This window comes from Nylanderia fulva, unplaced genomic scaffold (genome assembly GCF_048542155.1).
Source record: "Nylanderia fulva isolate GAGA-0341 unplaced genomic scaffold, ASM4854215v1 Scaffold18, whole genome shotgun sequence".
Classification (NCBI taxonomy): Eukaryota; Metazoa; Arthropoda; class Insecta; order Hymenoptera; family Formicidae; genus Nylanderia; species Nylanderia fulva.
The window spans coordinates 2,243,997-2,266,419 of NW_028190055.1; the positions used below are offsets into that span (position 1 = coordinate 2,243,997).

The following is a 22,423-nucleotide window of genomic DNA, read 5'->3' on the forward strand; positions in this document are numbered from 1 at the left end:
ATAAAAAAGAGTGAGGCAATAATTAGGGATTTTTTTTAGAATGGCCATCAATCTGCGACAGGCATAATGACGATACAAATTCTTTATTATTTCGGTAAGAATAAACAATTTCAATTCTTCTCTCGAGCCTTGCATATATGTAACGTAAACAATAAGATAAAAGTGGTAATATAGATAAGTGTTATTAGAAATCTTAATTATAGTTTATCAGTTAAACAACTCGGAAAAATCGAAACACTTTAGCCGCAATAAGTCGGCTCTGCAATTTTGTTTAATAGTTCGCTAATTAATGTGCATGTGGAGTTACTCAGTACTTAAACATCACATATGGCTAATAATAATATAAGAAAAAAATTGGTTTTTTATTTCTTTTGAATATATGTATTTTATGTATATATGTGTTTTTTTTAATTTAATCAAGTATCAACTTTAAAAATTTCCATTTCAAGCAAAATTTGTAAAAAAGTTTCAATTAAATGAGAATAATTTTTTATTTTAACACACAGATTTAATTACGTGTATAAAATATGTATTTTGTCGTTTATATGCTGCATATTTAACATATAAATATAAGATTTAAGTTCTGAGCCTCTCCTGAAACGAACCTTTTGTTGTTTGCGCTTATTGTAACGTTAATAATATACATATCATACTATTATTAATATGTAGTAATCGTTTTGCTATTTTATCTATAAAAAAATAATTATTACATATTAATGAAATCTGAATTCTATCGATTTTTTTTCAACTTGCATGTGGTCAGCTTTCTAATTTCATTTTAACAATTTAATTCTATCGCCGAAAAAAAACTTTTTCCGGCGACATCCACTTATTGCGATACCATTTACGATTTTAAAAAGATGCGAAATTTGATTGAAAAATAAAAGAATAACTACACGTCCTCTGTCTTAATAACGTAGCGACACAATCTCTCGTAATAACGTATAGATTATGTATATTTGCTATTATCTGTCAACAAATGTACTGTACATTATTTCGACGATTGATACAATCGCTCCATAGCTGGTACTTTTTACTACGACAATACGGCACGCATCATTTTTTTTTCTCGTGAAAAATTTTAGAAAGCTATTCGCGCTGCTTGTACCTCTGTGTATATGTGAACCTCTCTCATGAACTCCCCTCAACCGATAGACCAACCCTTTGCGCTGTGAATCGTCAACTTAATCTCGGTATATTACAATAGTATTATTATTGTTACAATGCTATAATAATACATAGCAGATATATTATTAACTTATAACAGTATAACATATTATACTACGTATACACATACATAATATTAAAATATTTTATTCCAATAACAATTAGATTATATACATTTTCCTTTTTTTTGTATAATTATTTTTAAACTTAATATAAATTCTCTCTACTTTTGCGAAATTAGTCAGCAAAATTGTTCCTTATGCTTGTTTACTTGATATTTAGATATCTTAATTTATTTTGTTTGAGTATCAGAGAGAATTTAATAGATAATTTGAATTTCATTGTTTCCAAAGATTCAAAAGTAATCTAATCTTATCAACTTATATTTTCTTAATCTGTGTATATAAAGAGATATAAATCTTTAATCGCGTCACGCAATAAATATCTTGCAACGATAATCTGTCCAATTAATAACATTCTGAGTCTTTGTGCATTCCCAAGCGCAAAGTGTCGATCTTTCATTTATCCACGACGAAACAGTTCGTCTGTCTTAATGAAAGATGCGAATTATTGTGATATCAAAAATTGAAGCGGACGGTGCAACGAGCTTGGCTCGCTTTCATCGGCAGATGGACAAAGCTATCGGTTGAAGGGTTAGCATTATTTCCCATTTTTTTGAGGAGTATAGTGCAATTGAGAAACTGTTTCTATAAAAAATGAATGCTTTGCGTTCAACGCTTTCGATCGCACTTGGTACAGGGCTGTTTTGGAGTCTTAAAATTCGCCAGTTACCGATACTCGACACGACGAATAGTAGAGTTCGCGATTTACATCACGGAAAGACTGCAAATAATTCGCAGCAATGTTATAAAATTAATCAGAACGAGCACTCGTCAATGCTAAAAATGACAAAAAAATCGTGCGTGTTTTTTAAAAGATTTTTCTTTATTTTCTTCAATCGTGCTCATACTGATCGAATAACACGCGTTGTTAAATGATATAAATAAATGAAGATGAAGTAATACCTGTCCTACGTAATATCTGACTACTAAATTAGCGGAGGCGTTACAAGGCGGTACGCAATATGTTCCAGAGTAAAGCGCAAAATTTTGATAGTCTATTTTTGCAGTTTTGCAAAATGGAGCCTTAAAACTGTAGTAACGTTTCCGCTATTAAAAATAGTTTATCTTACGATTTTAAAATGTGAGATGCAGCTGTCGAAAAGGCAATTTAAAAAGGTGAGGCGCAATCGTTCGCTCTTGCCTTCGCATCTTTTTTTTCGTTCGACAGCTCGTAAAAAGTATATCAACTAGTGGCATTGCGCGCTCATACAGTACAAGCGACTTGCTCTTTTTTTATCTATTTTTTTCTCGATTTGTGTTACAATATTTGAATCGCGATAGTGCGGAAGAAATACGGAGGAAGTGAATGTTTTTTTTCTCTTCCCAATTCTAAATAAAGATATATATCTGAAGACATTTGTACTAAAAACCTAACTTCCGCGCCAGCTACCTGTCACAAGTGTGGATTTGCGGGAGTTAGAATCGTCTACAGCCTGCGTCGGATTCATTAGCATTTGGGAGATCCTTGTTAGAAAGTATTAAGATGTATATAAAACAATACTGCTGGCAAATATGCATTCGATTTTTACTATAAGGAAACTAATCTAATTTATTCCTCTGATAATTGATAAACTATATATTAATAAAACTATATTTTTAAATTCTTAAATTTCTACGCTTTTAAGTATTCGGATCCTCAAATTGCTAATTTCTTAAATTCCTAAATCGGTGCTTAATTATATTTCTGTAAATGCTTAATTTCAATTTTTGAATCTGATAGAAAATAAAATGTTTAAATTTTTGCACATCTAAAGTCTTTAAAGCTCAGATTTGGTTAAGATTTCGAAATTGTTAAATATCTTTTGTATTTAGATTGAGAATTGTACTTTTCGACGAATAAATCGAATAGTATATTTATGAATACCGAAAATTATATTTGCTAAAAAAATATCGATCCCAATGTTAAAAAAATTCGATTAAAAAACTTTTCCGACACACGCTGTACAATGCGCGAGAAAAATGGACCGATTGAAGGAATAATACGCATCGTAAAAGAAGTAAATCGGCCAATTTTCTTCGCGTATTGTACTATCGCACATTATACTTTAAAGTAACAACAATCATCGGCAATATTTTGGCTTAACAGCTACAAATATAGCGCATCATAAATGAGAAAACAAGTTTTCTTTTTTGTTATCGCATCCCATCACTCTTCCTTTTAGTGATACGTCTTTATCAAATTCACAAGGGCTTCTTGAAAGAAAAGCATCAAAGGCAATCCTTTGCCGTCTCATCCTCTTCATAAATTTCGGAGATGTTTTTCGTATTCACTGCCGAATTGCCGAAAGTATTTGCACAGGTACTAAAATCCTTGGTTATCTCGTTGATTTCCCCATTCTCTTCGCAGTCGGTCGGTACGGAATATATACTCTCGCCGTCGACGTTGTTCTTTGCGAGCGATGTAGTTGTCGATGGTCGGTCCAAGTAATACTCCTAAAATTTTATCAATATATCATTTTTTATTCTATTTTTAATATTATAAATATTATTTGTGAATCTATATTTTTTATATCTCATTCATTATCTTTCAAGGGATATCATTTCTTAGAAATGATATATTTAGCCTTAAATCTAATAAATATTGATGCAAAATGGAAAATAAAAATAAAAAATAAAATTATATAAAATAACCTTCTCTGTGTTCAGGGGAGCAGAGATTTGTGGTGTTTGACTGCAATGTGCCAAGGCTATCAGCTCCTTCTGGCTTTCTCTAGCATTAACCAAAAATATACTTTCCTTCACTTCTTTTGCGTTATACTCATCGATTCTAAAAACAGTTATCAAATAAATATTTTGAAATATTCCTTAAATTAAAAAAAATTGTCTTTTAGTTTCTGATCAAATTATCAGCTTATCAAATTACTTACTTATCGTATATGACTGCGTGTAAACCGAGTTTCTTTAGATGCTGGATAGTGGCCTTATCGTTGTTATCATCGCCCCAACAAAAGATTATTAAACCCGCGTCCTTGACTAACTTGACTTGAGACGGATCTCGAAGAATGTCTTCTGTGTGAACGTTAATTCCTAAAATGTCTGCGGCCAACGCATGTCTCATAGCCATCGGTATCGTCTGACATCTCGGATCGTGGTAAGTGGGGTATTTCAGTGTAACTCCTTGTGTTAGAAATACTACTGGATATTTATTTTGCTTGAGACGGATCATGGCGCAAATATCCGGATTGAAAGAGGAAAACACAATTTTTCGATCACCTCCATATTCCAATACCACTTTCAAAATGATATCCAGATATATGTTGAGATCAAAAGGATGGTTAAGCTCGAAAGTGCCGTCCTATATAATGATAAAAAATTTTAATTTACGTTTCGCTATTAGAAAAAAATGCAGTATAATATCAAATTATTCTCACTTTCAATTGCATGGTCCACTTAATTTCGATGTTGCATCCAACGTGCTGTTCCAATTCCTGAAGCACGGTTTGTAACGTAGGGAAGGGCTGATGATCTTCCAAATCCTCATCGAAGAATCTTGGATTCTTCTCACGGCCTTCAGCAACGTGATAAACCTGTGGAAAAGAATTTTCGTTAATAAAATAAACCCGTCATGACACATATTGAAACGCAAAAGAATTGAGAAAGTTGTAAAGATTAATCATCATCGACGTAATAAATGTTCAAAGCAAGACAAAACAAACAGTACTGATTTTATGTGAATTGCATATCTTACAATTTTGTGCCGTTTATTGACATAATAGTCGCGCACGCTATGATTAAACTAAACTATAAAAGATGTCAGAAATATTGTGGAATTCAGCTGTAAGAAAACAATTGTGAAAAAAACTATTAATATATTTTCATCTCAGAGTAGTTTTCGAAGACATATTTTAAAAATGTTTCGACTCGTCACAAAAATTAATGAATTATGAAAGCTTCTGAAATTCTTCTCATATTTTTAAATTTTGAAGTTATAAGCAATTGCGTAAAGTCGTAGATGAAGAGGGTGTGAAACTGGTGATTATCGATTTTACTAATGATATAAAATGTCAGAGACATTGGAAAAGCAAGTTTGTGAATGTTATTTTAGCCATATTTATCTTTGTACAATTTTAATAGCTACAAGCTATTTGACTGAATGTTTATCAAATATATCTCAAATATATCTTTTTGGGAGCACAATTCGACAAAAATAAAATTCAGTAAATGTAAAACTAATCGTGGAGCTCAAATTTAATTAATTTTCTTATTAAAAGTATAAATATATTATCTTATCGAGTCATATAAATTTTTCAAGTAGACTGCTTTTAGGTATAAATTTATCGCAGTTTGATTATTGCATATCGCTTTCAGAGAGAAAGAGAAATTTATTAAGATGAACATTCAGCTCTTTTAAGAAAAGCGCTGTGATTGCATAGTGAAAAAGAAAATTGTTTATTTTTACAGTAGCGATAATCAATATTATGATTCAATATCATGGACTCAGTCGCTTTTGATAGCATTTACAAAGAAAGCATGCAAATCGGATAAGCATATTGGTTGTTATATGCTTTTAGCGACAAATTAACCGGCGCAAGCACTGTGAAAGCTCACCAGTTTGTTAACCCTCTGTTCAGCTTTATCAATGAAATAGAGCATCTTACCCAACGAGTCCGCCGGGTAACAATAATCCTGTTAAATATTAAAAAATCCAGAGCATGTCAAAAGAGCATGTTATTTTCAAATGTTTGAATGCAAGAGCTTATGAACGTTTACGTACGACATACTCTTGTGTAGCAATACTTTTCCTTTCTTAAGAAAAGAATAAGGACTGCAAAAAGCAAAACATTGATACGTAAAACATTCCCGTTGAAACATATTACGTCGCCTTATAATATTATACATATCATATCAATTGTAATAAATGCATCCTTTCATTAAACTAGCGAAAGATCGGTAAACAATAAAAACATAATTTTAAACTTTCAAGAATTCAAAGATTCACATAATCATAGATAATTACGATATAAAAAAGTTATAAATGTTTCCTATTTAGTGCGTAATTTTTAAAAGTCGATTTATCACACGTATTTTCGTTATTAGTGTTTTTTAAATATAATAGTACATAAGAAGTAAGAAATTTTTCAACATATTCTTTTTTTTATTAGTTTCATAATATTAATTTTTAAAAATTTCTCAAATTCACAATAAAAAACTGAAGATAAATCTGTAAATCGTAATTATCAATTGCTATACATTAATTGTAAATATATATATATTATGTGTATACACAAAATATATAAATTTAAAAATAAATAAATAAATAAATAAATATATATATATATACATATGTAGGTTCATATATGCAAGAAATGAAAATGCATGACATAAGAGACATAAGATAAATCATCGTGACTAATCGATACCTTGAGTAGATGTAACTGCTCCAAAGTAAGATCCTTAACGGGTATTTCCAACATATCCATAGCCTCTATCTGCTTCTTACGTTTCATCGAGATGGATACATAAAAGTCGTGGTAAATCACAGGTATAAGATCCTTCGATAATTGAACATCAAACTCGACCATATCTGCACCATGATACGACGCAGTTTTCAGGGACGCGATCGTGTTTTCGCGTACGTTGGCGCAGCTGTAAAGATATACCAAATTAAATACACAATGTCTAAAAAAGAAATTTCTTACAAATTTATATAATTTATGTGTAACATATCGCAAGTAAGTAGTTTATGTGTATATATATATATATATATATATATATATATATATATATATATATATATATAAATAATATAAATCAACTCACTTCTTCATTTCAAATTTGAAAGATGTGCCAAGTCCTCTATGTCCTACATCCAAGCCTGACCATTGTTGTTCCCAATGTTTTGCATACGAAATACTTGTGTCCCATGGATAATCCGGAATTGGTTTTATGACGACATACTCCACTGTTAATTGTCCTATATAATGTAAGAAAAAATAATGTTTATAAGTATCTACAAAAGATTACCATATTTACATAAAAATTTAATCGATTGCGAATCAATAGATTGTGACTATTTAAATTTAATCAGTTATTTTTAGTAAACTTTTATAAGCAATCAATAGTTTCAATATCATCTTGTGGTTTAAAAATAAAGACTGAATGTGTAATATATATTGTATAAAGTATCCTAAATTTATTATATTTTAATAATTGATTCTCTGACCAGTTTGGAGATCATTTTTTCTTAACAAAAATATCGAGGCATGTATAACTTCTGAGTTACACGTATTGAAAAAAAAGATCTTTCTCAAAGCATACTTTGTGTATGTTAAATGATTAATAAACTTAATTCTCCAGTTAATTTCAGATGAAATTAAAACTTGCATAAAAACAAAAGTTTTCTGAGATATTTTCATTGAAAAAATCAACTCAAAATTAGATTTAAAAAAATTTTGTATGAGACATTCTTATATATCCAAAAATTTATTCTTTAATTACACAAATTTGTTACTAAGTGTTATTCAATTTTAAATAAAAAATTAAATAAAGATCTCCTACATGTATTTTTCCTACAGTATTCACATACTTACCGATGGGTCTGTGTTTTGTACTAGTAATTGGTACTGTAAGAAGTCCAACACTGGGTTGTAAAGTACTAGGCAGGATATAGCTGAAACCAATGTGATTTGGTGGTTCTCCTGGGAAACATCTTGAGCTGTACACGTAGTAGTCCACTAAGTATGCCTGGAAAAAAAATCTACTTAATGCTTCATCGAAAAGACCCTAGCACACTTTGAACAACACCAATGTTCCTTTCAATACAATTTTAGCTCATCCATTTTTCGTGCTTGCGTCAATATTAATATCATACGTCCTGTAATTAAGGACATTAAACAAATAAGAATAATGGTTTATTTATATTATTTGAATTAAGAATTTTGTTTTATTCTTTGCCACAACAAACGATTTGTATTTGATTTTCCGAAACGTTTATAATAACACGCTAGCTCGCGAATATTTTTTAATCAAATGATATTAGATGATATTAGATTAGATAGATAAACTAAATTGCCTAAAGCTTCCTTTATTTATATAGCTCACGATAAGTGAAAATTTGGAAGATTATAGAATTGTTGGTAGGCACAAGAGCAACAAATTTCTGGCTAATGAATCGGATCAAAAATTGGCAAATGTTGTACACCGCCGTTGATGACGCGTTACCCCACAACACCTGCCGAGATTATTTAAGTATTAAATTTCGAGAGAGTGAAATGGAGATAGAAATAACAGATTAGAAAGAGCGAGTCAGCAACGTTTGCGATTCGGATTCAGAAGAGATTCTGACAGCATAGATTCTGGCATTGGCCGCGCAGCGGTGGCACGTACGGTACGAAGAAGAAGTCGGTCAGAGCTAGAAAATATTAGTAGTAATACTAAAAGGATATAGGAGTGATGGGAATCTCACCATTTTCGACGCACACAGATGGATATGAGATGTGATAGCGTTGATATCGCAACGGTTTTAGGAGTTTACGGAACGGCTGCGCAACTTGCGTAAATCATGACTATTAGACAAATGAATTGTCTGGAGCTCGAACACAAACGAGCGTAAACTCCATTTGTCGATACAACGTGACAATACATAGTCTCAATTTCAGGCAAGAAAAAAAAATGCGTGATGATTTACGAGAGACCAGCCAGAAGGATGGGTCTGGTAGGATGAACGACAATCAAAACCATCATATCTCTGTGTGATGTCATGTGACACAGATGTAAAGTGGTAGACGATGCTTTTTAGCATCAATACACCAGATTGTATGTTAGCATCCTCATTTGCACCAGAGGTCTTGCTTTTGTACAAGTTGAACAGGTCGTCTTCGTGTTCTTCGTGACCGGACACCGCGAGCACATCGCTGCTGGCATTTCCGAGGGAGATAGCTGCTGGACAAGTTTAATTATCGTTTATCAAGTAATTTGAATAAGTCGCGCGAGACGTGGCCGGCCTACTCGTGGTCTACTGAAAACTCATATGGTATGGTCAATGGGTATTCTTAGTGTACTCAATTCGTTTCGTGAGTCCATCATTAACCAGTAATTTATTGCTCTGTCGTGCCAACGATTTTCTTACTCTTTCTTTCTGTAATCGTGAATATGAATTTCCTCGAAAAATGGAGTATAAGTAAACAAATTTTGTACAAAAGATCAGATTGAGGGTACATATTTTTGATTTTGTTATGGAATCGAATATATGGTTGTCTGAGTATCGAAGAGACAGATATAAACGCAAAAATTGATACTTTGTTGATTTGTAGCTCAAATCGCAAGCAATGCAAGCAATAAATTCTAGCCAATAATTTTCACATACAAACTGTGTATAGTAAATGATGCCCTAATGCAAAGATCTTTTACGCGGCAACTTACGATTGTTTCAGGATACCGAACGGCAACGTTGAAGATTAAAAATTCATCTTCATTGTAAGGACGGCCGAATTGCTCCTGGGACTTGAATCTGGCCTCTTCCTCGTTCATCACCTGGAAACGTATATATCATTTATGTTATTACAATTTTATTCATTAATAATAAGAACAATGCAGAAAGATATTTTTGAGATTTTATACATACAGCAATTTCTGTAATACTGGTAAAGGCAGGTTGATCGACAATATCTTGGGTATCCATAGAAAGACTATCGTCTACACAGTCGCCCCCAAACTGTTGCAATTCTAAGGAATTGTGTCTAACTAGATTTACAGGTGTCATCTGTAATACAACATATTATTTGATTTAAAAACAAAATGTCGCAAAAAAAACTTTAATATATTTATGTATTAAAAATAAATAATTAAGTATCCTTTAAAATTATAAAATATAAAAAAAATAAGATAGAAAAAAGAATAGAGAAATACATTAGGACAAATAAATAAATTTATAAGATACCTTAATATGAACTTTTCTATTTTGAAGTCGATGCTTCCAGAGTTTAATAGGATTGTTAAAAAGTTTAAATTGTATCACAGTTTCATCTGTTAGCCAACCTCGTTCAATCTTGTTGTAATTATTGTGATAGCCAAATTTGTCAGGGTCTGGTAATATGTCATTATCAAAATTGCTTGGTACTATAAAACAGAAATTGTTTGATTATATTCATCGTTCATGTGTGTTCAAAATTAACATACTTTAATTATATATAAATTATTCAAAAAAAATATTAATCAATACATACTATTTTTTCTAATTAATCTTGGTATCATATGAGTTTCCCATCTGCGAATAATTAGAGTTTTAGCTGAATTTTTAGTGCCATTTGATTGACAGACGACAGCTATAAAATATCGGAATTCGATATTAACATCGATGGGAAGAGAAACCTTTTGCGAGAATATTCGTCCATTTCTGAAATTTTTATTAAATGTAAATATACAAATATTAAATCTTTATCATATAATTAAAACATTAAATTTTTTATTTCCAAATTACAGAATAAAATTGGTTGTTTTTTTAGGCATTAATACTATGTTCAATATAAGTTTAGGGAATAAAAACAAGAAAAATTAAAGTTTGACAACAAAGAAAATGTCAATTTTCGCTATAAGAAGAGAAACGATGTGTCTCATCATGTAGCATATATTATATGTATATACTTACTCTCCTTCACTGTCAGATACACTGTCAGTTGCATTGCTTTCACACCTATCATCATTATAGAAATCTCCACTGCTATTATTATCAAACAGTGCAGGAGATTCCCTGCGACTGCAATGCTCCTGTGACATCAGAACAGCCTGGTTATGATTCCAGGCACCCAATTCAGGCAGATTTCCAACTACATAAACAACTTCATTTTTTTCCAGGTTGTACACCTTTAAATTTAAAGCAAATTATAATTAGTAGATGCAAGTCAAATGTGTTTTCAATTTTTCCCGTTTTTTTTTCTTTAATTAAAAATGCTCTTAATATTTACAAAGATGTAATAAATAAGTTACAGTATTTGTAAATTACCTGGACTCTAAAAATCCAATCTCTTTTAGATCCCTTCATATCGGAACTTTGTACGGCCGCCACTTCGGTGTTGTTAGATTTACGTAATACTTGATATTCTCCTTGTTTATTTAATCTAAAAATCATAATATAAATATCATAATATGATCTTTTCTTAGGATCATGTATCTTCAATTTTTTATATTTTTAGATATGTTGAAAATTGAGATTATTAACTGTAAGATTTATTGCAAACTACTTCAATAATATTTGGTTATCAATCTCCAAGTATAATATTAAACTCTTTTAACATATTTTGTTAATTATTTATTTCAGTTGTTTGATTTAATATCTTTCACACAATTATTCAAACTGTGGATTATTCATTCCATCTTGTGAAGAACTTGGTAAAGATAGAAAGCTAGAATGCAAGCCTATTTTTCTTATTGTTAGTTAATTTGAGTAACAGCAATATAATCTTTTATTGCAATAAAAGATAGAAAGGATTATTTTGTGTTCTTTGTTATATTTTTATAGAAAATTCTATCCTCTTATTGAACTATTTACAATATATCTTGTACATTAAAGCATAAAATATCTTTTGCAAACAAGAATTTATGAATATAAAACATATAATACATATTCATCAGAAGTCTAAGGATTATGTGAAAAATAAATCTTTACAGTATAAATCTCTACATTAAATATACATATATCAGCATGTATAATCAAGTACATAAACATTTTATGATGCGTCATCAAGAATATAACTATGATAAGATTTCAGTCTATTTTTCCATCTATAGATTCCATTGATGTTTGCTTTGCAAATTATTCAACCAAGATAAAGCTACGTAAAATATAAACCTATATAATTAAATGTATTTTAAGATGGAACAAATAAGATGTTATATTTATAAAATGATCTAAAACCACAAATAGCATGGCGATATATGTATTTTTAAAATTATTGTTTGTGAATTTTTGGAATATAAATAACGCAGTTTCGCTTTGTATCTCGTACACAGTAGAGAGAAGTGTCATTGACACATACTGACGTGGCTGTCGAGAGAATCTTTTTTTCATCGCGACATAAAGTATGTTTATATCGTCCTACGCGACGTACAATGTGTACGATTCTAATAGCTCGTCATAATACATAGTGCAGATCGATGTCGGTTTCGACATTTTCAACACGCGATGGCACGACTATATAAAATACACACGGGAGATACGAGTTGAAAAATGGCAAAAACGCGATAAATTAATCGAGAGCGAACGGAGAGAAACATCCATGTGCCAAGATTGTTCCTTCGTAAACAAAGATAGTTCTCTTTGAATATTTTTCACTCTGCAAGAACGATTGCAAACAGCAACGTCCCATCATACAGTAGTTTGTAAACAGCGTCCCGTAGAATCGTAGAATTTCACGACGAACTTAAACATTTTCGTAGATCAGATTTTTGACTAGTACTAGTAGTACGGGGTAGTTTTCTCTCTTGATACGATTTTTTTTCTTCTAATAACGCGAAGGAGATTACTTACGATGTGGAGGCGACGTCTCGACTCGGACGATCTCGTTCCGAGAGTTTCTCGGCTACAGCTTTAATCCGGCCCTCCACTTTGTCCGGCAGCTCGCGTTATTTAATGAACGATTGCGGAGGTCGTTCCGGATTCTTCGGGAGACTCGACATAATCGTCACCGTAATTTTCGCTTCGACGTTATGAACACGCAAGACCGCATACACGCGCGACGCGAAAATGCACCAAAATGCACCGCGATGACGATTGACGACGCAACACGATAGTGACAGGTGACAGTTCGCTCGCTTCGTCCATAGACTAGCTATAAGATATAGAAGAGCGTGCCTCGGGATATTTTTCTGTCCGCGCCAAAATTGATTGCACCCACGCACCGCCAGAGTGCGCCTTTTTTGTTTCGTTGTAATTCTCTGCAATTTTATTATAGAGATATTTTATAATTTTATTTTATTTTCTTTTGTAAATTTTTAGATTTTTAGATCTTTTCGGTTACAATAAAGTGCATTTCAAATGTATATGTATATGATTGAAGAAAAAAGACGCGAAATTAGTTTTGAGACTGTTGCTTTATAATAATTTATTAGACAATAATTTCTTTTTAATTTAGGGAAGAGAAGTGACTAATAATGTTGCATATTCAAATAAAAAAATACGCTCAATACATACATATATACATACACATATATATATATATATATATATATATATATATATATATATATATATATGTATATATTGATCGTATTTTCTTATTCGAATATGCAACATTTTTATATATATATATATATATATATATATATATATATATATATATATATGTGAAATGGTCAATGATATCGAATGTAATATTATTACATATTTGCTTTTTCCAAGCGACTCGTGCATATATTTACGATATCGCGATATTATTACAATCTATATTTATATTTCACATATTCAGCACTTAATATGCGAATGTTTCATGTTTCGGTTTTTGAGGTCCGACGTACATTATTGCAAAAATGCATAAATTCCTTCGAAATTCTTCTATTGATAATTATCATTGTTCTATCAATAAATACAAGTAAAAACATTTCTAAAAAGGCATTCTAGATTGTGTTCGGAAATTTAATCATCTAAGATGAAGCGCTCGATTGACCAATCAGGACAAAGAGATCCGCGGTTTCCGATTGGTCGATCAAATTCTGAAGTTTGAGGTACGAATTTTCGAACACAATCTCGAATGCTGCTGCTCTCTATGGTACACTTTCGCCATCAAGATTCGAGCGTTCATATCGTCGGTCCGCGAAAGTCTACGAGCGTGAGTACTAATTATTATAGTGTCTTTACGTCGTTAATTCTTGTATGATCCGATTAATTGTACAATCCGTTAATTGTATAACCCGATATATCCGTATAAATCCGATCGCGTCGCGTGTATCGACATCATAACCGCAATTCGCGTCGGTCGCGAATCTCGCTCACCTTCACTTCGTTCCTCGCATTCTTGGCGCAACGTCACAGCTCGACCCGCCAAAAGTTTGCGCGCGCGAGTTCACGAGGGCGGATCGCGAGATATTCACCGGGCGCTTTTGGCGGCAAAATTTCCGAAGTTTTTCGACGTTGTCGAGCGATTCTAAGCAGTCGATCACGCGGTTCCGCTCGTACTTTCGCATCATCGTGTCAAAGTATATCGTCACGCGACGATTTAGCATAAATTTGCCGAAAAATCGTAGGTCGCCTACGACTACGGTTTTGTCGCCATATTTTATTTTATTTATGTTCGCCAATTCGAGAATATCGACGACTCCTGAGTACGTCGCGAGGAAGTCGTCGTCGTCGTTCGATAAGGCCCTCCGAAAAGTGGGCCTTGAAAAAGGCGGCATCGGGTTTATTCGCGCACGAGAATAAAAGCTCCCGTGATATTCTCGCGTTTTAATGCGTCGAAAATGTGATAACTAAAAGTCCGCGTCGCGAACGAAAAAAGTAACGCGAGTGTAAGTGTTTCGAAGTGTAAGTGCTTCTACGAGAGGAGGAGGAGGCCCAGGGCGGCATCGGGCAACAGCGGAACAACTACATGGTAATTTATTTATTATTTATCTTGTTACTATTTTTACTATTAAATTTAATATAATTATTTTATTTTATGAAACATTTTAATTATTTTAAATTTCAACTATTAATATTATGTGTATATTATATTGTATTATAATGTATACTATATATATTATAATTTCCTTGTATCTTTTTACAGGTTACAACATAGATTACAACACAGTTTACACTGCGTGCCACTGCGCATCATCAGTGAGTCTCATATCAATTTTTACTTTAATTTTGGGTAATAATTTTGTGCAATGAAAATCATCTTCGATTTGGTGAAAACTTTACAATATTGTATATTTTTGTATGTAAATACTGTAAATTAAAATCCGTTCTCCCCTTTGCAAAAAGTGAGGCGGACTCGTTATAACTTTTCTCTTACTTTTTTCCTACTTAAGAGTAACAATTTTATTGTAAACCATAATATTGTAAAATTTTCGCAAAATCGGAGAAGAAGCTCTCCTTCGTATTACCCACATTTTTATACATTTCCTTTTCTGTGAAAAAATCATCTCTCGCTAGACGTTAATAATAGCAATCGCTATTAGTCTGTGATGTAAAAATATATTTGCCGATAAATATTTGCAATGCATGAGAAACGTATATTAACCAAAGTTCATTTGTCGTGTGTAAGCGTGACACGTTACGAGCAGTTCGAAATTAAAATTCTAAACCGTAAATGTCGGATAAATCGGAGCAAAATACAGTTATAGAAATAATACGCACACTATAAAAAAAGAGTTTTAATCAAAAGTGACATGAAGAGGAGACATGTTGTGGGAGATGACACGGCGAAATGTTTGCGAAACAATTTTCTGGAAAGATTAGAAATTCCTTCCGGAAATTTCCCTGCCATGTGACAATCAACCGAGAGAATTTTTAAAGAGGATATACTACAATATTCGACGTACTTTTACGTTTTAAATAATATTAGGAACATCGAAATAATACGCAAAAAATATTTTTTATTTACTTTTTTATCATAATGCATATTGTACATGTTTTTTCTATTCTAAATATCCTTATTTGAATTTATAAATATATTATAAATATTTTGATTCTTTATTTTTATAAAATTTTTGGGATATAAATATAAAAAATATAAAAATGTAATATGAAAACAAGTTAAAAAATGAGATGTAGTGAGGAATATTTCATATATTTATCGTATTTTCTATACTCTGTTTGAATATTAATATCTGCAATATTTATCATATGATTGAGATTGATATTTCAAGATCATATGTGATTTTTGAGCGTTTTCAAAATATTGCACCATTATTAAAAAGCAATTCTAGTAAATTGATTTCTCTGTAAATCATTATTGTTGCCATGTTCTTACAGAATGCCTGTTTACATGACATCACAATTTATCGCGATTGATTACGTTTAAGGCAGTGAAATAATTTATCATAATTCACGGATTTTATCATGACACATTCTAACAACACTACTATCGTGCTGTTACGTGTATCGGTTTTACGTCAGGAGTATCGGATTAATTGCAAAGACGTCATGTCGAAGTCGTATATTTTTTGTAAATTCTACTAACGAGTTATATAAAGAACACGTCAGATATTTTATAATATTGCATACAACAGTTCGACAGCAAATAAATATATTTAATTATATTTTTGATATGTTAATATATTGTTAACGACTGACGATATGATTACCGTATTACTAATTAATTTAATTATTAATTAAACATAATTAGAAAAATCGAATTTATCACATGTATATACTTGATTTTGTTTATATGTGCAAGATGTCATTTATATGGTAAAAAAATATTTAAAATTTTTTTTGTATTTATCGATGTTTTCTAAATTAAAATAACAAAAAAATTTCGTTAAATTTAAAACCGCGAAAATCCAATTAAGAAATTTAAATTTTTATTTTTTATTTACAAGAAGCTCGCTTATATTGAATTATTTGTAACGTAGAATTTCCTGAGATTTTCTAAGATATTTTTGGTTCATATCTACCTAACTACTAATCAAAATGTCGACGAGAAAAACATTGGCACGTGTATCCGCGGTTTATATTTCGCTCGCTATTTATATATAATTAGCAAGGAGTGAAGTCTCGTGATCGAATTTTCAGCATTTTCACCAGATCTGTTGGCCGTAATAAGGTATGTTTTTGTCATATTTTTTGAAGAATTAATTATGTTAATTTAGGGTAACTATATCTGTGTACTATGTGTGTTATATATGTAACCAATGTAAAACATATTATATTCATGCAAGCAGAATTTTAAAACGGCTTATTATATCCGTTCAGTTTAGTCTTTCCACATTTTCGTTACGTAGCTTTAAATTATTAAAGTGTTATCCTCTGCTTCTCTCTCTACTAAATAATTTAAAACTTTAAAATCTTGGAGATTGAAAATTACAATGTAAATTGCAATAACGTAATAATCTGCGCTCCTAAAGCTCTTTTTCTCCCTTGTATTATTTAATTACATTTTAATATTATATTATTATTTTGCGCTAATCGGAACATCATAATTTCATCGTATATATTAATTAATATAAAAATTTCTCAAAAGAAAATCTTTCAAAGCGATCTTTCAAAACATTATATTAAACTCAAATAAATACGTATCATAATAGCAATTGACATAAAAGATGAAAGTAATTGCAAATGACGTATAAATCTTACTCAAAAATTTGAAGACCCTTTTTTCATATAAGTAAACAATTTCGTCTGCTCTCTGCTATACAAGTTTAACATGGCTGTGAAGATTTATGTCTTTTATTTTTAGACACTGTTTCTATTCATATTTAAATTTGTTTTTTGACATTTTCTAATACCTTCGACGCTATAGAAATTCTTTTAGAGAAGAATATGTTTTTCTTTCTTTTTTTAGCAAAAATATTTCGACACAAAAATATTTTCCAAAATTTCAAGTTAATCTTTTTATGCTGATAATTTCCTTTCTTTAGCAGTTAATCTTTTCAAGACTTTTTTTGCATTCATGCTGTGATGTACGTGAGAAAATGTAAGAAAACGAATAATATATCTTGCTTGAAAAGATCGAAAAAGTAAAATTAGGTAAAAAGATATTGACAGAATCGAAGAAAAATTGTGCTCTTTTATTTTAAATAAAAAATTTCTTATTAGATATATATTCGATAATTTGTATCTTTCCAAAATTTTCAAAATTTAATTTATTTATTGATAAAAATACGATTCGTTTCTCGAGCTTAGTTTATAATTTTTAAACGATACAAAATATGAATTTATTTCAGAATATCATAACATATAAGAATAATTTTTCAAATAAAAATTAAAATAGATTTATCAGCATGAAAAGAATTATAATTTAATTGAATTAGTGAAAGCAAAAAAGAAATATTTATTTCTATTACTTTTAATCGTATCATAGTAAACAATTGAATATTTATATGTAATTCAACGCATAAGCTTCTTATGTAATTGAAATTTGCTTAGTAATTTATTATAATTAAACTGATAATTTATTTTTATGTATTTTTATATATTTTACTTAAATTGATAATTTATACATACATATATTGTTAATTTTTTTAGATGAATATGTATTTATCTACATAAAGATATATGCATACAAAACATTTTAATTAAGATACGATTAAAGAGAAGAAAAATAAATATTTTTGGTACCAAAACTAATAGATCGGTATTAATTAGTCATTTCAAATGTGGAATTCAATCTTGAGTCTATTTTTTCATGATTCTTATCGATTACGTTAAGCAAAAATTTTGGCAAAAAAGCGCGAATATTTATTTATCGAATGCACTGTTTAAGTGTATCTCGTGATGAAGAGAAAGTGAATGACGCATGCCAAGATTTCAGAAACGTCAAGCATTATTATCGTGATTGTCAGATGACGCGCAATCGGGAAAGTTGTTTGTGACGCGGATCAGCTACAGTCTATTTTCCCGTCGTCCTCGTAAGAGTTCAAAGTCTATCGACCGAAAAGTTTGTTCCCTCTTTAAGTGTCTTATTTATGATACGTCATACTGCTCGTTCGAAACATATTGACATACTAATGCGACGGACGCGATAATTCTTTTTTACGCCGATATTTCGTGCAATTTTAAATTCAATCGTTTTTTTAAACATAATTTACCTCTAAATATAAAGGAATTATGAGGATTGATAAGCTTTTAATAATTTACAAATATAATAAATTGCTCGAACTGATAATGACTTCTAAATTTTTTTTCTTTGGAAAAATGCAATTTTTTTTTTATTTTGAAATGTAGAATTGAAAGAAATGTGGCAAAACATTTTTTAAACACTCTATATATAAAAATTTATAGGCAATCTTTTTCAATTGATCGAGGCTTATGTGCAGTTAAAATGTTAATCGGAACCTTGACTTTGCATGAGTGCACGTTCTATATTGCATTAAATTGGCTTTAATGCTACAAGTATTAGCATCTCATTCGGTGTTCTTTTTTTATATAGGGATAATATTATATATATTCTTTAACATATAACTATTAATATTTTGTTATAAAAAATATTCTTGTAATAATAGATAATTGCCTTTAAATGTAATTTGCTTTTATGCAGTCACTTATGTAATAATAATATTTAAACAAGTGTTCATGTACAGTGAGTGCATGTAATATTAAGACAAAAAATTAAATGTACAATAACTAATAGAAAATAAATAATTTGTAGAGATGTGTAAAGAAAAAGTTTACCGTGAGTAACGCGCGATTTTTCGAATATTAATATATCTCGTTTTTCTCAGGCATCAATATTTTCTCTGTTTGAACCACTAGTCCGATAGTTAAACGCTGTCATTTTTCCGTTATACTCACCTGCAGAAATAATTTTCCACACGTGCTAACTTCCGCTAGACTGCATCGTGCATCGGTCCGCGACACTATCGATCATCGCCACCTTCTCGATCGCGTCGATGCTGACGGACGGGTTTTTATTTTCCGGGAACGGGTTTGTTTCACTCAACCGGTTTAATATCCGTTACCCCGGGAAAATCGCGAATGTAAAAAAAAAATGAAAAAGAAAAAGAGAGAAAACGAAAGAGAGAAAATAATCGCTCGAACGTACGTTCCGACGTGTGCGAATGCTCGAAAGCTACTAGCTTTGCACTCGCGTTAGGCTTAGGTAGATGCTTGGCTCTCTCCTTAGGTTTCCCTTCTCTTCGACTACCCGTTATATATACACGAGTGACGATGTTGGTAATATTGTGTCGCAAGAACGATCGCGCCACCCTATATATGTTCGTGGAACTATACGGATATCTTTTATTGTTGGACCGTAATGTTGCTACCTTATAATTAAACATTCGATATTTGGATCAATATCGATGAAAAGTTTCATTATTGAGAATATTTTGTAATGTCAGAAAATATCAGTATACCTGTATCGAAAGAAGCATAAAAAAATAAAGACACTTTGATAGCGAAATCTCAAGATTATTATCGATATCTCGATAGTATCGTCAAAGTGTTTACGTAACTGTTTAAAAATCTCGCGCACTCTCTCTTTCTTTTTTTTTCTTCGTAATTTGACTTTTAAAAAAATTATTGCAAAATTATTAAAGCAATATGGATTTAATATTGTAAGATCCTATTTCAAAATTTGCGTTTTGTTTCATAATACGTTTCGTCTCTCAACTTTACTATATACAATTAGCGCTTATCAATCGCACTTATCTTTTCTTTACATGTACATTCTGCCTATGCTATAAATGTCGACACAAGCGATCCCGTGTTCTCTATCTTATAATGCATTATTTATATTCATGTTGTCGGAAATTTATAAAATTGTTTTTAAAACTGTTGGAGATGTAACTCTATAGAGATATAAAATGAGTCATTCTCTTTTTTACGATAGTGTCTATCTTAATTATTGTTATTGGCATTAATTGAACGTTATTCACAATTTATGAAAGTTTGCATTAAAAATTAATAAAGAGTATACCTGGTTGTTATTAATTCTGGATACGCAGCTAAACAAATTAGTAGGATATGTTCCGAAAGAAAATAATGAAAAATTCTTTTTTACGATAAAAACATTAATTAACTGAATTACTTTGCATTTTGCAATATTCTTGTCGTAATTCAAGGAAATTTGTGGCAAAATAACGAGAAATTCTTTCGAAACAATTGAGCAATTATTTTTGCTCTTATTGAGAACGATTAATAATGTCAAGATAAAAAAACGTATTTTACATATCTTAATAATAGAGAGTCGCTTATATGTATAAAAATGGATTGTAATTAATTAATAATTTCGGTTGTCGATAGTAGCAAATGAATTAACATATTTCAAAGTTCGATAAAAAACTGCTTATCGTGCTCTTGGTAGACTGGTTAGAGGAAAAGCACGTGCTGAATCGCGTAAGATAAGTCTCCATCACATGTGATTATAGAAACTACATATACTATATAATATTTTTTGCTTTATATTATGACGTAGGAAAATATTCAAATTTTTTTATAAATTTTTAAGTAAAACAGGAAAGAACATTATTTTGCTACAAGTTCATATATACGTGCATTAAAATTTATGACTTAATTCTGTGGTTTTTAAATCTTCCTTATTAAAGAATTATCAATTATTAGCTTATTTTTTAAATAAACTTCGACACATAAAAAAGATTCTTTCTTCCTTTCTGTAATTAAAATTTTTATCTCTAATCTCCAATTAGAGATTAATCGGAAAGTATATAAGATTTCGTAATATTCTTTTTTTCTCTCGTTTAATTTTGTAATAACTCTTTGATTCTTCAATCTTTCACCTTAAATATTATTATACCAATTAAGCTTCGGTTGAGATTTTTGCAAAGAGAAAGCAAACTTTGAAATCTTCAGTATTCTTCTTATCATCAGTTTGTCGGAGCAAAGTTTTTCGTATAAGGCAGAAAGTTTTACTTTATTTAATCTTCTCCTACCGTCTGGCTTCTTCTCGCGACTCGGACAGAAAAATTCGATATCAGCGTAATAGCGTGCTACAAATAAGATAACACCTGTCAAGGTCGACGGAAAGAAATTAATCGACGAAGATAGGCGATTGAACCTTAGCGTGTCTCGAAAATATCATCGTCTATTATAATTTATACGAGTACTCGTCATGATAGAGTCGCGGAAGGAAGCGATTACACGGTTGTGCGGACGTACAAGAATAGACAGGAAGTCAAATTAGAATGTAACGAATAATGACATGTTTAGAATCAATCACTAGATGTGTGGGAATTTTATCTTCCACGCGAATCTATCTTCCCCTTTGATAAATTCTTTCAATCTCCTTCGCAATTTGATTTTCTTTTGCGATTTTGGATGAATTTGATCGTTCTTTGAAATGTGAAAAAAAGAAGAGAAAAATGAGAAGAGAAATTACAGTGCACATGACTGAGACAAAATAGATTTCGACAACGAGGACAAAAAAGATAACGAAATAGAATAAAATCATGAGATCGTTTTTGCCTTCTCTCTCTTTCGATATGTATGTATGTACATATAAATCTGAAATATTCGAAAAATGTTAAATATTGGAAATTTTTAACGGGAATTTTTTTTCAACGCATATGCAAGTGTTGAATATTCCACTTTAAATGCTGAA

General features: G+C 30.8%; 1 protein-coding gene across 3 annotated transcripts; it reads right to left on the reverse strand.

The window, feature by feature from the left end:
- Positions 1-67: 67 nt before the first annotated feature.
- LOC114945982 (glycerophosphocholine phosphodiesterase GPCPD1) lies at positions 68-19,955 on the reverse strand. Of its 3 annotated transcripts, XM_085481472.1 has the most exons (15): positions 19,657-19,955; positions 11,230-11,344; positions 10,876-11,090; positions 10,454-10,623; positions 10,168-10,346; positions 9,853-9,990; positions 9,651-9,761; positions 7,820-7,973; positions 7,050-7,203; positions 6,650-6,875; positions 5,838-5,915; positions 4,661-4,816; positions 4,157-4,584; positions 3,921-4,056; positions 68-3,722 (listed from the first exon to the last, which is right to left on the reverse strand). In XM_085481472.1, the coding sequence occupies exons 2-15, from the start codon at positions 11,266-11,268 to the stop codon at positions 3,498-3,500; spliced, it is 2,409 nt and encodes an 802-aa protein (XP_085337598.1). In that variant the 5' UTR covers positions 11,269-11,344; positions 19,657-19,955; the 3' UTR covers positions 68-3,497. The 3 variants fall into 3 exon arrangements, with proteins under 3 accessions (XP_085337598.1, XP_029178192.1, XP_029178193.1); XM_029322359.2 differs by lacking the exon at positions 5,838-5,915 and having other exon boundaries at positions 19,657-19,954; XM_029322360.2 differs by lacking the exons at positions 5,838-5,915; positions 19,657-19,955 and adding an exon at positions 12,754-12,846.
- Between the last annotated feature and the right edge of the window lie 2,468 nt (positions 19,956-22,423).